Source organism: Dipodomys merriami, unplaced genomic scaffold (assembly GCF_024711535.1).
Source record: "Dipodomys merriami isolate MVZ:Mamm:240054 unplaced genomic scaffold, mDipMer1.0.p SCAF_16, whole genome shotgun sequence".
NCBI lineage: Eukaryota > Metazoa > Chordata > Mammalia > Rodentia > Heteromyidae > Dipodomys > Dipodomys merriami.
This window is the reverse complement of record NW_027202937.1, coordinates 6,453,248-6,471,290: the sequence shown is the minus strand read 5'-3', so window position 1 is coordinate 6,471,290 and position 18,043 is coordinate 6,453,248. Positions and strand designations below refer to the sequence as shown.

Here is an 18,043-nt window from a genome sequence, read left to right as displayed (position 1 = left end):
CTGAGGGACAGCGCCCAGGCCCAGAGTTCAAGCCCCACAACCGACAAAAAAAAAAAAAAAAAAAAGAAAACGAATTGTTCAACTTGTGGGTAGGGACAGGAGGGAAAAACTGGAAGAGTGAGGGGAGGGGTGAGATTGTCCACTAAGAAATGAACTCTTTACCTGACTTATGTAACTGTAACCCCTCTGCACATCACCTCTATAACAATAAAAAATAAATAAATCGTTTTAAAAAAGAATTGATCCTGGTGAATTACCCAGTGTCAATCTCATGAACGCCGAACGTGTCTCACCTTCCCTCCTCCTGATGAGGGGAGCCGAGGAGGAAGAGGCTGTGTTTGTTCAGAGCTGGGTCGCCCCCCTCCCCAGAAGGCTTTCTTCTCCAGGCTTCAGGAAACAGGAAGTGAACCTTCCAAGGCCCTATGACCTGGGTCCATCTCTCCAGCCTCTACCATCTGCAACCCATCACTCAGCACTTTGGACTGGATTTCCCCTCATTTCACCACCATGGCCCAATTTCCTCTCCCCAGATACCCGGAGCTCAAGGGCTCGAGACCCTCCGACTTCTGAGGGCTTCTGCACGCAGAAATGAGAGCCAGAGTGGAGGCCCCGTCCATTCCCACTTTACCCCCTGCGCTGCCTGGGGCCTCTGGGGCCTGGGGATGGGGTGTAATGTGGGGCCAAGCTGAGTACACCACCCTACCTTCCACAATCAAGGGGTGCCATGGGGCAACTTGAGAAGCTGAACCAGAAGGGGGGGCACCAAAGTCTGCATGGGCATGCTGGGAAAAAGCCACACTTTATCTCCTGAGGAGGAAAAAGGAAGGAAGAGTGTCCTTATCACAACGTCCATCCGTGGGGTGAAGGAAGGTACCCACAAAAATCAGTTGAAAATCAGTTAATTGGGCAGAGACTGCTCTGCTTCTCTGAAGTCGTAAACTGGCTGCAAAGGCAGAAGGAATGTTCTGAAATGCTATCCACTCCTGTTATTTGAAAATTGCCAAAATTCTGATGGAGTTCAAATTCCTGGCCAAACCCGAGAGCTTCGTCATTTGACCCTCACCTCCCTGACCTGTAGCTGTGACCCCACAGTACAGCAAGGCACTGTTACCCCTCCCCAGGGAACTGTGGGTAAGAAAGAGCCACCATCTCCTACTGTTTCTAGTTCCTTGGAAGACTCACTTGAGTTCACGCTCGTAATCCTAGCTACTCAAGAGGCTGAGATCGAAGGACTATGGTTCAAAGGCAGCCAGGCAGACAAATCCTAGAAAACTCTTCTCTCCAATTAACCTGTCACAAGCCAGAAGTGGAATGCTGGCTCAAATGATAGAGCTCCAGCCTTGAGTGAAAAAGCTAAAAATGAGCACTAGATCCTGAGTTCAAGGATTGAGGCGTTGGAAATGTGGCTAAGTGGTATACCAAGTGCTTGCCTAGCATGCATAAAGTCCTGGGTTCTATTCCTCAGTACCACATAAACAGAAAAGGCCAGAAGTAGCACTGTGGCTCACGTGGTAGGGAGCTAGCCTTGAGCAAAAGAAGCTCAGGGAACAGACAGTGCTCAGGCCTTGAATTCAAGTCCCAGGACTGGTTAAAAAAAAAAAAATTCAGTTAACGTCTGGGGATGCGGGCTGGGAAGGTGGCTCAGTGGTAGAGCACTTGCCTTGCATGCCTGAGGCCCTGGGTTCGATTCCTCAGCACCACATAAACAAAAAGAAAAAAGCTGGAAGTGGCGCTGTGGCTCAAGTGGTAGAGCGCTAGCCTTGAGCTGAAGAGCTAAGGGACAGCGCCCAGGCCCAGAGTTCAGGCCCTAGGACTGGACCAAAAAAAAAGGTCTGGGGATGTAGGTCCATGGTCAAACATTTGTCTAAGCATGTGCCAGACCCTGGGTTCAATCCCCAGTACCCCAAAACCCAACAACCATTCAGTTTGAAACATATATAGAAGTCCTTAAATGATCTGGTAGTACCATTTCTAATTGTTTGAGAAACCTTCATACTGTTTTCCAGTGGGTATATCATTGGTTTTGTACGCCAAAACAGGCACACTGTACAATTCAACATTTGAGATTAAACAGGGTTGTCAAATTCATGGGAATAAAAAACAGAATGGTGCTTATTAGCAGGCTGATGGACCAAGAAAGGAGAATTGAGCCAGGCTCCCGTGGTCACGCCTGTAATCCTAGCTACTCAGGAGGCTGAGATGTGACAACCTATTGCAGTTTGAAGACTGTCCAGGCAGGGAAGTCGGAGAGACTCCAATAAAGTACTCAGAAAAAGGCAGAAGTGGTGCTGTGGCTCAAGTGGTAGAGCGCTAGCCTTGAGCAAAAAAGTTCAGGAACTGCCCAGGCCCTGAGTTCAAAGCCCCATGACCCACAAACAAACAACAACAAAAAGACTCTCTTAGGGATTTTGCCTCCATAGCCTGGCTTCTCATCTCCCTAAAGCCTTTGTACTTCCCTGACTCCAGCCCCCCACACAACCACACACACAGTTCAGAGGCTGAGTGAGCTCAATCTCACAGCAAAACAACCAAGTTCAAGATGAAAGCCTTTGGCCTGAGGTCAGGGCCAGCCAAACACAGCATCCCAAACCCGGGGATTGTGTGTTTCTTTTAAGCACCAAACTATAAATAGGGGAAAACCCTAGGAAAATACTTAAAAGCAACAATCATCAGCTCCCTTGCAGCCCCCTCACTCTGCTGAAGACTCCTGGGGCCTTCCAAGAACCTTTCAGCACTTGCAAATTTCCAGCCTTGATAATCCTCCTCTCCCCATTGCCATGTCATCTCATTATTCTCTGGCCTCTGGTAAAACACTTTGATTTCATCAAAGATCACTTGAGTCAAACTCTAACCAGAGCAGTTAACCAAAGTGGACTTAGCAATTAGAAATTGTTTTTGTTTTGTTTTGTTGTTGTTATTGGTGGTGACCCTTGACTTTAAGTGGACAATAAGAAAACAAGCCACGCCAGGTTCCAGTGGCTACTCAGGAGGCTGAGATCTGAGGATCTTGGTTTGAAGCCAGCCACACTGCAAAGTCTGTGAGACTTATTTCCCATTAACCAGCAAAAACCAGGAAAGTGGGGCTATGGCTCAAATGGTAGAGCATCAAAAAAAAGCAGGATAGTACCCAGGCCCTGAGTTCAAAACCGGCACAAAAAGAAAGGAGGAAAAAAGAAAACAAGCCATTAGAAAAGAATTTCCTCTAAACACCCAACTTACCACTCTCCGCCTCTGCAGTCAGAGCCTGTGAAAATTCAAGCTGGAGCTACTGAAGCGGAGGCCTTTCCATCTGGAGAATCAAAAGCGCTATTGTGCTCCCTTCACTTACAAAGGCAGTTAAGCCGACCAGTCAGTTTTACAATTTCCACCCGGCCTGAAAAACGGGGGTGTTCAGTTTAACCCTCAGCTCTCCAAGACTGAGATGAGAGAAATTTTTCTCCAAAAAATAATAACCCAGTATGCTCCATGTTAAGCTCTGATCAGCTATAATGATCATATCACCTAGAGTCACACTTTCTTCAAATTTGGGGAGGATTGGCTTCAGTAACAGGACATCAAAACTGGAATTAAGAGCCAGGCACCAGTGGCCTATGCCTGTAATCCTAGCTACTCAGGAGGTTGAGATCTGAGGATTGCACTTCAAAGCCAGCTACGACAGAAAAACCCAATTAACCACCAGAAAAAAGCCAGAAGGGGAGCTGTGGATCAAGTGAAGAGCACCAACCTTGAGCAAAAAAGCTAATGGAGAGAGAACAGTCAGGCCCTGAGTTCAAGTTTTAGTACCTGTATACACACACACACACACACACACACACACAAAGTAAAAGGATAAAGCTGGGCTTGGGGAATGTGGCTCAAGTGGTAGAAAACAGCCTTGAGCAGAAAAGCTAAGGGTAGAAGCCCCGAGCTCAAGCCCCAGTACTGGCATAAACACACTAAAAAAAATAAAATAAAATAAATTAAAAACTTAGGGGCTGGAAAAGTGGCTCAGTGGTAAAGTGCTTGCCTCGCATGCATGAGGCCCTGGGTTCAATTCCTCAGTACCACATAAGCAGAAAAAAACGTAAGTGGCGTTGTGGCTCAAGTGGTAGAGTGCTAGTCTTGAACTGAAGAGCCAAGGAACAGCGCCCAGGCCCAGAGTTCAGGCCATGACCAACAAAACATAACAAAAAACAACTTAGCACTTAGGAGGAATCCAAGAGTTTCCTACACTATCTGAGTAGTAGAGGGAAATAGAGTTGCTGAGATACCAGAAAAGAGGGCAGAGCCGGGCGCTGGTGGCTCACGCCTGTAATCCTAGCTACTCAGGAGGCTGAGATCTGAGGATCGCGGTTCAAAGCCAGCCCGGGCAGGAGAGACCGTGAGACTCCTATCTCCAATAAAAACCACCAGAAAACCGGAAGTGGCGCTGTAGCTCAAGTGGTAGAGCGCTCGCCTTGAGCTGAAGAGCTGAGGGACAGCGCCCAGGCCCAGAGTTCAAGCCCCACGACTGACCAAAAAAAAAAAAAAAAGAGGGCAGATCTAGGGGGGGACCCTAGCCCAGCCCCAGGAGATATGGGCCTCTCAGAAAACCAGAAAGAAACCCAGTGTCCCAAGCCTGCCTAGGATAGGAAAAGAGGGCTGCTCCCCTCCTTTTCTCCAGCAAGGTCCTTCTAAATCCAACACCCTACTTCGGCCTGAGGTCCTTTCCTGAGAGCCCTCCCTAACTCAGGGATCACGACAGTTGTGGGCCACCCAACTTCTTGTTCTGCGTGAGTTTACCATCACTGGGACCTGGCCCAGTGCCTGGCACACACACGACACTTCATAAATGCTTGCTCACCACTTCCCATGCACATTGAAATTGGATACCCTGAGATCTGAAAGCTGAGTCTGTGCTGATAGGATCCTGAGCAAAAGATACCTTTCTCTCCCCTCATTTTTTTTTCCTCTTGGGTTAAATGAAGTGCATAGAGAAAGCACATCAAGCTTCAAAGCCTCCACACACTCAATCTCTCAAAGTCTTCCAGTGTATGATCACAAAGACAGAAGGTAGAGAAGGGCTGGTACTCCTTCAAATCAACTTTGCTGTTTTTTTCTTTTTCTTTTTTTTTTTTGCAGGGGGTGGTAGTGGGAGAAAAGGAAACAAACATGTAAAGGGGGGGGAGGGCGCTGAACCAATGCATTACTTCAGTGACACAGGCATCAGTAAGACCGGATCACACCGGATCAGCCAGGCAGCCACACAGAAGCCAGTGTCCCAATGCCTGTTCCAGAGGAAACAGAAAATAGAATTTCCCAGCCGTCTGGAGTCTAAGCTGAACCAATTTACTAATCAGCTCACTTACAGAACAACAACGCCACAGCCGTACAGGCCCAAAAAGCCAGGGAAAAGGTAGACCAAGAACTGGGCCCTGGTGGCTCACTCCTATAACCCCAGTTACTCAGAAGGCTGAGATCTGAGGATGGAGGCATGAAGCCAGCCTAGGCAGGAAAGTCAGTGAGAAAAAGAAAAAGAAAACAACAACTGTAAGTGGATGTGTGGTTCAAGTAGTAGAGTGTCAGCCTTAAGTGAAAAAGCTAAGGATCAACAACCCAGGCTCCGCATTTAAGCCCTAGTACCTGCACGCACACTCGCGCGCGTGCGTGCACACACACATGTGCACACAAGGTGGACCAAGGTGCAGGCTCTTGAGCTAAACTGCCTGGTCCACAGATGTGGCCTCTTGTGTTGCTGTGGCCACTTTAACTTCTCTGGGAATCCGTTTCCTCGTGTAATGGGTTAGATCACTGGAAAGAGCACCTGAAATAACGTAGGTAAGCTACTTGGCAAGCTGCCTTGTTGAGTGAATCCTCAATAAATGCTAGAGGGTAAGAGACTTGCCTAATTTCTTTACCTTTCTTGGTTCTTTACTGGAGTCCCACCAAGCCCTCCTTTTGCTGAAGGGAAGGCAAAGGTGAGGTAACTGGCTTGATGGGGAATTGGCCAAGCCAGACAGCCAAACCAGCCTGGGCCTTCACCAAAGCCCGGAACAGTTCCACCCACAGAGTCAGTCTGCTATAAATGGCTAACGTTCCGTTGTGAGAGCCTATGCAATGTAAAAAATGCAGGGGGAATAGATTATCAAGAGGCTAGAAAAGGCGTTTACCCCCCAAATCTGGTGAAACAAAAGCCTTAAGTTTCAAGATGGGGGCTGGGAAGGTGGCTCAGTGGTAGAGCGCTTGCCTTGCATGCCTGAGGCCCTGGGTTCGATTCCACAGCACCACATAAGCAAAAAAAAAAAAAGCCGTAAATGGCACTGTGGCTCAAGTGGTAGAGTGCTAGCCTTGAGCTGAAGAGCTGAGGGACAGCGCCCAGACCCAGAGTTCAAGCCCCATGACTGGACTCCCCCCCAAAAAAAGTTTCAAGATGGTTCTGAAGAAGGAAGGAAAAGAGGGCAGCCACATGGCCCTACCTTGTGTGTGTGTTAGCGGGGGGGGGGGGGGGGGGGACGGGGGGGGACACTTCACTTGAAAGCCTGCAGAGCCTCAGCTCAACCACAGTGACCAAGGGAGGAAACACCTGACAACCCAACCAATTTCTAAAGAGAAAGGTGGACTGGGCTCCCTTTCTGGTGCATTTGAAAATACCCCTGCCTAAGGAAAACAACTTGACCCCCACCCCCACCCCTCAGAATGCACAGCCCTCCCTCCCAAAGACAGGAAGGCCACCTTGAAGGTAGAATTCCCAGCTAGAGACTCCTTCATGGTTCCCAGTCATTTAGAACCAGCTAAAACACAGAACCCTATGGAAAATGCCCAAGCAGCTGCTTGTAGGAAAGTTTCAACCCTATCCTGAGGCCTGAGGCAGAGCCCCAACTCAGACCTGAAAGCTGAGATGAAAAATGATGTTAGCAAATGCTTTTATTGGTTCATTTTCCTTTCTTGTTTTTTTTTTCCTATGATGGGAGTTGTTTTGGCTCAGATGGAGACAGCTATCCTTGAACTTCTCATCCAAGACCTTATCTGTAACTGTCTCCAAATCAAATGATGCCCAAATCCTTCTGTGAAGTTACCTGTCCATTTGGCTGACAGATTTAGCAGGACTTCAAAATAGAGAGATAGTTTGTTCAAAGGAAGCTGTCTAGCCTCCGAAGTTACCATCAACCAGCTGCACTCCGCTTTCCTAGCTCCTGGAACCGCCCCCCTCCCTTCCCTTCTCCTGGTGTTTTGAAGTTTATTTTCCCACATTTAGCCTTGAATTCTTTCCTTCCTTCCCCTACAAGTCAGTAGGAGCAGGGAAACAGCACCAGCAGCTCAAGGCTTTATCACTCCAACCCACTCCCCTCCTCCTCTAAACAAAGGCCCAGCACAAACCAAACAAAAACAAACTCTCCTCCATAGGAATTGCTTCCTCAAGGGAAATCATAAAGTGATACTCCCCGTCCCCTGCACACAAGCCACAGAAGGCACCCACTGGAAGATACCCACAGAATCGAGTGTTCTTACATGAAGCCAGAGCTGGGCACGGGTGGCTCACACCTGTAATCCTACCCACCCAGAGGAGGCTGAGATGGGAGGATCAAGGCTCCAAGCTCCGCAGTGGAGGAAAGTCTGTAAAAGGTCAGTTAGCTGACAGAAGATAGAAGTGGAAATGGCATTGGCACCAGACTTAAGTGGAAAAGGCTTAAGAAACAGTGCTAGACCCTGAGTTCAAACCCCAATATTCACACACACAGAGAACAACCAATCATCTCCCACTCCAAACTGCAGAGAGACAGATGCCCCCTCCCCCACTGAATTACAATCGAAATCTCCTCTTATCTTCTGCGGGCCCTCTAGGGATGGTAAGGAGCCATTCTAATTCTCCTCAGGCCCCAAATAGCGGAAGGTCCCTCAGATGCCCATCTGAGTAAATGTCCATCCACTGACCGGGATATCCTACCATTTAGCAAGACGCCTTCATGTTTTCTGGATGGTTTCAACCCTACAACAGAGTTTGGGGGCAGGAAAGAGGATGGGTTTGTCCCCATTTTCGCAGATGGGAATTACTGGAGGCTGGAAAAGTAGGGCTAGTAACTATCTGCAAAGTGATCTGTACCCCCCCTACACACACACACACACACACACACACACACACACACGATCCCAGCTAGGATGGTGGGTCCAGTTTGGGGGAGGGGGGTCACCGCCATCCCCGGGGTGCACACCAGATAAGAGGCGCTGGGCGCCAACTCCCGGGGCAGCTCCCCTCCCCACACACACCCTCATTTTCTCTTCCTCCGTCTTCCCCCGAAGGGGGACTCCCGGCCTGGTGTCCGTTTGAGCAACCCTGGGCTTTCACGAAGTTTCTCTCCAACCCTTCAGGGATGTCTCGGCCAGATAAGCTTTCCCGGAAGCCCGGAGCGTCCCCGGCTCCTCCCGCGCGGGCCGGGCGGGCGGAGACCCCGGCCCCGCTGGGGGCGCCGCGGGCGCGCGCGGATCCCCCCCACGCCCCGGTGCGGGCGGGGGTGCGGGGGTCCGTCCCTCCCCCCCTCCCGCAGCTCCGCGGGGCTCCCGTCCACCCGAAAAGCCGGGCGGGCGCGGCCAGGGCCCCGGAGCGGGAGGTGGAGGCGCGAGGGGTGGCACCCGGCTCGGCTCCCGGACTCCGGGAGCGACTCCAAGGAAAAGATAAACGCCTTTATCCGCCCGCAGCCTCCCTCCAAGGCGGGGAGGCACCCACACACCCGCCCCGGGCCCCCGCGGGCCCGGCCCACCCGGGACTCAACCCCCAGCTCTCTGCGGACGGGCTAGGACGAGCCTGCACTCCTGGAGACCTTTCCTGCCCCGTCCCTCACCCGTCCCCCGCCGCCCCAAGCAAGCCACAGGCCCTGGCTCCCCACTCAGGATGGGACATCCTCGCCCGTCGGTCACCCAGGACCTCCCGGGGGAACCGAGGGGCACCAGAAACTGCCACGCCGACAGCTCCAGGTGCCCGGGGGGTGCGGACGGTGCCCATGGGGGTGCGGACGGTGCCCGGGGGGTGCGGACGGTGCCCGGGGGGTGCGGACGGTGCCCATGGGGGTGCGGACGGTGCCCGCGGGATGCGGACGGTGCCCGCGGGGCGCGGACGGTGCCCGCGGGGTGCGGACGGTGCCCGGGGGGGCGCAGGCGGTGCCCGGGGGCGCGGACGGTGCCCGCGGGATGCGGACGGTGCCCGCGGGATGCGGACGGTGCCCGCGGGGTGAGGACGGTGCCCGGGGGACGCAGGGGGCTCACCCTCAGGATCTTGTCCAGGCCCTCCTGGCCTAGGCACGGGAACTCCTTGAGCAGACGCACCCTCTCCGTGTAGTACGTCTTCTTGGCCTCCTTCCAGTGCGGCTCCTCCAGCACCTCGAAGATCGCCGCCCCGATGGCCAGGTAGAAGATGATGGCCGAGGTGAGCAGAGGGCCCCGGTCCACCATGGCTCCCGAGCGGCCGCTTGCACCCGCGCCGCCGGCCCCGGCCCCGGCCGCCGCTCCGGGTCTGCCCGCTCAGCGGCTTCTGCAAACAGCTGTTTGAATTTGGAGCTCCGCATGCGCAGTGCCCCGGGCCCCTGCGCCGGCTCCCGGGACCAAAGTTGTTCCACCAAGTTAGCCGGGCTCACTCAGCGCAGGGATCTAAATGGACGCCGCTCACCCCAGCCGGGAGAGTCCACCCCGAAATCTCCGGAGCGTCAGGAACCGGCGGGAAGTGGGGTGGGAGGGGGAGGGCGACTCAAGCCCCAGACTCTGGCAGACACGTGTGCGGCTCCGGCGCGCACCACAGCGAAAGGCGCCCGCCCGCCTCCGCACGGCTCTTTAACCAGCGCAGCGCGCGCTCTGCCCGCCCGCGCCGGGCCCGGAGTGGGTGGGGCCTGGAGACCACGCCTCCTGTAAACCACACCCCCTGTTCCAGGCCACGCCCCTCAAGGTGCGCGCTGCAGGAGTTGCGGTCCGCGGGTGCAGTCACCTCGGGGACCCTCGCTCTGCCCGCACCCCCCACCTCCCGGCAGCGCCCGCAGGGGTTGCAGCCTAGGGTCGATTATTAGTGTGGTTGTGTATTGGTTACAATGACGTCGCACCGTAGCACTGAGATCAGCAATCTATTGCTGTTTTCCATGCACTGGAATTCTGTTACTGATGTTTCTTCAGCTGCTGAGGTGGTAGTTGTTTTTTGCAGTCTCTTTCCTGTCTTCTCACACAGGTTGTTGCTGAAGCTGGGGGACGGGGTTAGAAGAGCTGTGGGCATTTGTGGAAGATACCAGAAATGAAAGTCACCCCCCCACACATACACACACACACACACCTGTGCAGGCTCCATTCTCCTCCTCACCTGCCCTGCTGAGACCTACAGGCCCAGAAGCCACAGCCACCAGACCTCCACGCTCACAGGCATGGACTGCTGCCACACTCCTAGACCTATTTCAGATTGCACCCCCCACCACACACACACACACACATACATACAACACTGGAATGTCAGCTGGAGGGCTGGCTGGGTGTGTGCCTGCTGCATGGACATGCTGGGTAAGCAAGGGTGCAGTGACACAGTGGATAAGTTATGCCCATGCACGCATGCATGCACACATGTACATGCTATCTCTCACCTGTGGCTTTTTCAAAATGTCTCCAGGCAGTATTGTGTGTATTATATCTTTCCACACATCTGAGCAAGGCATTGCCGCCCATTTCCCAGCAAGGAAACTGAAGTCTTGGCAGGTTACTTAGTTGAATTGGAGGGGGGAGCGTTCCTTTCCCTGCTCCGGACTGACGGGCTTACCCTGACCTCCTGACCTCTTGTGCCTTTCTGGAGGCAGGTGGGGCAGGAGCCAGAGTCCCTGAACCTCAGAGATCTCCCTCCCCCTCTTCTCCTCCCCCACTTTCTCTTCGTGTTCTCCCCACCCCCTTCTTCCTTTCTCCCCCTTGCACTGAGGCTTGAACTCAGGAACTGAACATTCCCTCTTAGGTTTTTGCTCCAGACGTTTTGCTGTACCATGGGAGCCAAATCTCCATTTCCAGTTTTCTGTTGGTGAAGTGGAGATCGGAGTCTCCCAGATTTTTCTTCTCTAACTGGTTTTAAACCTGGATCTCAGCTTCCTAAGTAACTCCTATGAATGTGGAGGTGTGGCTCAAAGCTGGTAAGGCAACAGCTTTGAACAACAAAGTTCAGAGCTGGGAGTGTGGCTTAGTGGTAGAGTGCTGGCCTCGCATGCATGAAGCCTTGGGTTTGATTCTTTAGTGCCAGAAAAAAGCCCAAAGTGATACTGTGGCTCAAGTGGTAAAGAGCTATAGCCTTGAGCAAAAGAAGCTCAGGGACAGTGCACTGCACCGGCCCTAAGTTCAAGCCCCAGGAGTGGCAAAAAAAAAAAAAAAAAAGTTCAGAGACAAAGCCCAGGCTCTGAATTCAAACCCCAGTATAGGCATGAAAACAAGAAAAAAGAAAAGAAAGTTCCAGCCTAAAACACTGAACCCATCCTCCCCACAGCAGGATAGATAGCCAAGGCTTTCATAAACAAAGACACCCTTGGCTGTTTAAACAGGAGGGGGAAAAGGGGTGAAGTGGGTGGGATATGTATGTTCTTATCTGATAGACAAATCCACCCCACTGGATTATGTGTATTTTGGTGATTATGCTTCTGTATCAGGGCTGTTAAATCTAAACTCACCTGAGTCCCACCTGGACAAATTGTCAAAATAGATCGTTTGTTTTGATCTAGGTCATATCAGGTCCCTGCCACAAAAGGATCCTCGCCCAGCTTTATTTCTTCCTCATTTCAATTAGGTAAGGCGATTATCCTTGCAGTAAAATAAACATTTGAGGGCTGGAGATGGAGCTCCAAGGTAGAGCGCTTGCCAAGTATATTTTTTAAATATACCTGCAATGGCCAGGCACCTGTGCCTAACACTTGTAATCCTAGCTACTCAGGAGGCTGAGATCTGAGGATCGCCGTTCAAAGCCAGCCCAGGCAGGAAAGACCGTGAGACTCCTATCTCCAATAAACCACCAGAAAACCGGGAGTGGTGCTGTAGCTCAAGTGGTAGAGTGCTCGCCTTGAGCTGAAGAGCTGAGGGACAGCGCCCAGGCCCAGAGTTCAAGCCCCAGGACCGACAAAAAAAAAAAAAAAACTACTCAGAAAAAGCCAGAATTGACACGATGGTTGAAGTGGTAGAATGCTAGCCTTGCTGGGCACTGGTGGCTCACATCTGTAATCCTAGCTATTCAGAAGGCTGAGATCTGAGGATACTGGTTCAAAGCCAGCCCAAGGAAGGAAAGTCTATGAAACTCTTATCTCCAATAAGCTACCAGAAAACCGGAAGTTGCCCTGTGACTCAAGTGGAAAAGCGCTTCCCTGGAGCTAAAAAGCTGAGGAACAGCTCCCAGGCCCAGAGTTCAAGCCCCACAATCGACCAAAAAACAAAACAAAAAAAAATCACGCTAGCCTTGAGCTCAGAGAGGCTCAGGGACAGAGCCCAGGCCCTGAGTTCAAGTCCCAAGACCGGCAAAATGAAAGAAGGAGAAAAAAGCTGGATGCCAGAGGCTCATGCCTGTCATCCTAGCTACTAAGGAGGCTGAGATCTGAGGATGGAGATTCAAAGCCAGCACAGGCAGGAAAGTCTCTGAGACTCTTATCTCCAATTAACCACCAGAAAACCCAAGTGGAGCTGTGGCTCAAGTGATAGAGTGCTAGCCTTGAGCTGAAGAGCTCAGGGACAGCGCCCAAGCCCCAGAGTTCAAGCCCCAGGACCGACAAAAAAAAAAAAAAAAAGAGACAGAGAAGAAAAGAAAGAGAAAAAAGATCCATGAAGAATAGAAAGGGGTTCAATATCACAATTGCTTGAAACTCTATTTCCTTAATAAAATAAAGCTCTATAACTCTCAACTCAAAAGTTCAATGTGTTCTATTTTTATTTTTGTTCTCCTATTGGAATCATATTGAACAACTTACAACATTTCTTGCTTTATGAAAGCCTACACTTATTTTATGAAGTTGCTCTATTCAGTGAGTCATTTGGAAACCTAAGAGAAACTATTAAATTTCCATGTGTGCATCTATTCTCTAACTTGTTCACTTAGAAAGATTTCAGTGTACATGCTAATATAAGCTTCTTGATTTATTATTTATCTATTTGTGTGTGTGTGTGTGTGTGTGTGTGTGTGTGTGTGTGTGTATGTGTGTGTTAGTACTGGAGCTTGAACTAAGGCACTGGGCACTGTCCCTGAGCTTTTTCACTAACGGCTAGTGCTCTACGACTTGAGCCATAGCTAAGATTTATAGCTTTTTTGGATGATTAATTGGAGATAGGAGTCTCATGGACTTTTCTGCTCAGGCTGGTTTAGAAAGGCAATCATCAGATCTCAGCCTTCAGAGTAAATAGGATTACAGGTACAAGCCATAGGGGACTAAAGTTTTTGTTGTATAGCAAGAAAACACCAGGTACTAGAGACTCACACCGGTAATCTATCTACTTTGGAGGCTGATATCTGAGAATCCAGATTTGAAGTCAACCATGGGCAGGAAAGTCTGGAAGACGCCTATCTCCTTTAACCACCAAAAAGCTGGAGGTGGAGGTGTGGTTCAAGGGGCTGACACCAACCATGAGCAAAAAAGCCAAGCCATAGTTGACACCTTGAGTTCAAGCCTCGGTATTCTCTCAAACACACTCACACACACAATTATAGAAAGAAAAGACTGGCAGAACAAAATAAAAATCATGGAGCAATAAAACTGTTCTATTAAAAAAGCTATTGAAGGGCTGGGAATGTGGCTTAGTGGTAGAGTGCTTGCCAAGCATTGAAGCTCTGGGTTTAATTCCTCAGTACCACATAAGCAGAAAAATCCCACAGTGGTGCTGTGGCTCAAGTGGTAGAGTGCTAGCTTTGAGCAAAAGAAGCTCAGGGACAGTGCCCAGGCCCTGAGTTCAAGCCCAGGATTAGCAAAAAAAAAAAAAAAGCTATTGAGCTGGGTGCTGATGGTTCATGCCTATAATCCTAGCTACTCAGGAAGCTGGGATCTAAGAATTATGGTTTGAAGCCAGCTCTAACAGGAAAGTCAATGAGACTCATCTCCAATTTACCATGGAAAACTAGAAGTAGAGAAGTAGAGCTATGGCTCAAAGTGGTAGAGTGCTAGCCTTGAATGAAAGAGCTCAGGGACAGCACCCAGGCCCTGAGTTCAAGCCCCATGACCAATCAAAAAAAAGGAAATTCTCAGGCATGGAACAACAACAGATATGGGTCTTGACAATATACTAAATGAGAGAGGGCAGTCACACACACACACACACACACACACACACACACACACACACACACACACACACACACATACACACACACACACACACACCCCTGGGCACCTACTCACACACAAAACCAAGCCTGCATGAATCCACTTATACAATTTTTTTTAAGTAATCAAACTTATAGAAAGAACATTCATGGTTTTTCTTCCTAGAAACTGGGAGAAAAGTGGAGGGGGGAGGGGGGGAAATTGTTACATAATGATTATAAATGGGTATAAAGTTTCAGTTTTGCAAGACCAAGAAGTTCTAAAGATCACTTGCCCAGAGTGAGAATCAAGATAACACGACTGTGTTTGCAAACTATTAAGATGGTTTTTAAAAAAGGGAGGGGTCCTGGAGATTGCATGCTAGGCAAGCGTTTTATTCTTAAGCCACACCTCTGGCTCCTCAATAAATTTTTTATATTATGTGGTTTTCACCACAATAAAAAAAAAATCAAGTCACGAAGAGTAGAACTTCTAAATTAGATAAGACATCTGAAGTTACAAGAACGGGCTGGGCATTGCGTTACCATGTTTAAGGGACGATAATTACATCAGGCAAGCTCGGCTTTGGCAGGGTTGCAGGTTTTCTTAAGATCAAAGCTATCTGCCCTTTGCTCCCTGAGCCACTAAGGCTACCAAGAAATGTGTTCTCCCAGGTAAAGACCAGGGCTTCAGGTCTGATTCGGAATTATGTGTGTTTAAGGATTTCACACAGATCTCTATCGCCATTTCAAAATCTTTTCCTTAAACATGGAAAATCACCATTTCTTTGCTGTTTGGTAACATCTAAAGTTTTTGCTGCCAAGTAAAACAATTCAAGAACAAGGCAGCCACTCCCACTGCTCCTCTGACCCCTTCGGAGGTCACCTGGAGCGGGTCCTCTGGCTGGTCATTTTCAGGCTAACACAGTAAGCTGGGGCTTGCATGTGTCCCCCACCCCACCTTCTTCTCCAACTCTCATTGATTCCTGAAATTCCAGCATTTGAGAGTTACTGGTTAGCATTAAACATTACCTTCTCCCTAAGACCGCATTCTAAATCCAGCATTAAGACAGGAACACTAGAGCTGGGCATGGTAGTTAGTGTACACTTGTAATCTCAGCAAGCATTTGGGCCCAGTGCCAGTGGCTGAGGTCACACCTGGAATCCTAGCTATGCAAGATGCTGAGATGTGAGGATCAAGATTTAAAGCTAGGGCCGTGTGTCAATGGCTCACACCTGTAATCTGAGTTACTCAGGAGGTTGAGATCTGAGGATTGCGGTTCAAAGCCAGCCCAGGCAGGAAAGTCCATGAGACTCTTACCTCCAATTAACCACCAGAAAACCAGAAGTGACACTGTGGCTCAAGTGGTAGAACTGAAGAACTGAGGGACAGCACCCAGGCCCAGAATTCAAGCCCCATGACCGACCAAAAAAAAGAAAAAAGCAAAAAGATTTGACGCCAATCCCAGGCAGAAAAATCTATAAGACTCTTATCTCCAATTAACCAGCAAAAAGCTGGAGTTAGAGGTGTGGCTCAAGTGGTAGAGAGCTAGCCATGAGGACAAGTGAGAGTGGGAAGCCTGGAGTTCAAGCCTCAGTGATAGCACCTAAAAGCAAACAAAAACAAAAACATAATTCAGAGGTATTCACTAGACATTATACAACTTATAGATGAAGGGATGGGAGGGAAAAACTGGGAGAGAACAAGGGAGGGAAGGAATGACAGTGTCCAAAAACAAATGTACCCTTTGTCTGACCTATATACCTGTAACCCCTCTGTACATCACCTATTTTATAATAACAATAAAAAACAAAAACAAAAACCACACACACAACAAAAGCATTTGGGAGGCTGAGGCAAGAGGAACACAAATTTAAGGCTAGCTTGAGCTACCTAGTGGGATTCTGCCTCGAAAACAGCAAACAAGCTGGGTGCTGGTGGCTCATGCCTAACACCCTAGCTACTCAGGAGCCTGGAGCATCACGGAATGAAAACAAAAACAAAAACAAAAACAGTCCAGGTGGGAAAGTCCATGAGCTTCTTATCATCAATTAACCACTAAAAAGCAGGAAGTGGAGTTGTGGCTCATGTAGTAGAGTGCTAGCCTTGAGCAAAAGTGCCCAGGCCAAACAAACAACATGATCATTTGATTTCTGTTTGTTGTTGCACAGAAGTTACACAGGGTCTTCCCTGTCTGGCACAGAATAACAAAACAAAAAGAAAAGTGCTCTACTACTGTGCTATATACTTCCTGTCCAGTTCTCATCTTGACCCTAATCTTTCATTTTGTCTGTCATGGGGCTTGAACTCAGGGCCTGGGCACTGTCCCTGAGCTGTTTTGCTCAAGGTTACTGTTCTCCCACTTTGAACCACAGTGCCACTTCTAGTTTTCCAGTGGTTAATGGGAGATAAGAGTCCCATGTGCTTTTCTGGCCAGGCTAGTTTCAAACTGTGATCCTCAGATCTCCCCCACCTGAGTAGTTAGGATTACAGGCCTGAGACACCTGTGTCTGATTCTGATTCTGTGTGTGTGTGTGCATGTGTGTGTGCATGTGTGTGTGTTACTACGTTTGATCTGAGGGCCTCATACTTGCTAGGCAAGCACTCTACAACTTGACCCCTACCCCCAGTCTTTTGATTACTTTTTCTTGTTTGTTTCTCACACTAGGATGTCTGTTTGTCAAGGTTGGGCTCAAACCAGGAGCTCCTTATTTCTGCCTCCTGGGATTACAGACTTGCTCGGTCACAAACAGCTGTTACACTCAGCTCTTTCCATTTCTTCTTTTGTTTGTTGTTGTTTTTGTTTTGGGGTTTTGTTTGTTTGTGTGGAACAGGGTTTTCCTACCTAACCCAGGCTGACCTGGAACTCACTGTGTGTTCCTTGCTGGCCTTGAACTCGCAGTCTTTCAGCTATGGCTTCTGAAGTGCTGATAAAAATTGTTAATTGTGTTTAACATGATTGCCTTCACAATGTGGCATATTTTTTATGCCATTACATGATATTAGAGCTAGGCATGGTGGTGTACACTTGTAATCCTAGTACTTGGGAGGTAAAGCAGGAAGATTATGTATCTGAGGCCAGCTTGGGCTGCCTAGCAACACCTATTTTCAAAAAACGAAGAAGCCTGGGCTGGGAATGTGGCTTAGTGGTAGAGTATTTGCCTAGCATGCATGAAGCCCTGGGTTCGATTCCTCAGTACCACATACACAGAAAAAGTTGGAAGTTGCACTGTGGCTCAAGTGGTAGAGTGCTATCCTTGAGCAAAAGTAACTCAGGGTGCCCAGGCCCTGAGTTCAAGCCCCAGGTCTGGCAAACACACACACACACACACACACACACACACACACACACACACACACACACAAATAAATAAACAAAAAACAACAAGAAGGAGCAAGGGCAACATTGTCCAAAAATAAATGTATTCTTTACCTGACTTATGTCACTCTAATCCCTTTGTAATCACCTTTATAATAACACTAAACAAACAAACAAGAGACAAGAAAGCAAGAAGGAAGGAAGAAAGGAAGGGAGGAAGGAAGGGAGGGGGAAAGGAAAAAGGAGGGAGGGAAGAAGGTCAAAGAGGGAGGAGGGGAAAAGGCAGGGAGAGAGGAAAAGAAGAAAGGAAGGAGAGAGGAAAGGGAGGGGAGGAGTTGAGGAGGAAAACAAGGAAGGAAAAAGAAAGGAGGAGGGGCTGGGAAGGTGGCTCAGTGGTAGAGCGCTTGCCTTGCATGCCTGAGGCCCTGGGTTTGATTCCTCAGCACCACATAAGCAAAAAGAAAAAAGCCGGAAGTGGCACTGTGGCTCAAGTGGT

General features: G+C 49.5%; 1 protein-coding gene across 1 annotated transcript in view; it reads right to left on the bottom strand.

Moving 5' to 3' along the window:
• Positions 1-9,705, bottom strand: part of Kcnk5 (potassium two pore domain channel subfamily K member 5) — a 44,227-nt gene extending 34,522 nt beyond the window's left edge. The window contains exon 1 of the mRNA XM_070023837.1: positions 9,217-9,705. Coding sequence (XP_069879938.1) covers positions 9,217-9,402 — 186 coding nt within the window. The 5' untranslated portion in view covers positions 9,403-9,705. The remainder of the gene's footprint in view (positions 1-9,216) is intronic.
• Positions 9,706-18,043: the final 8,338 nt, after the last annotated feature.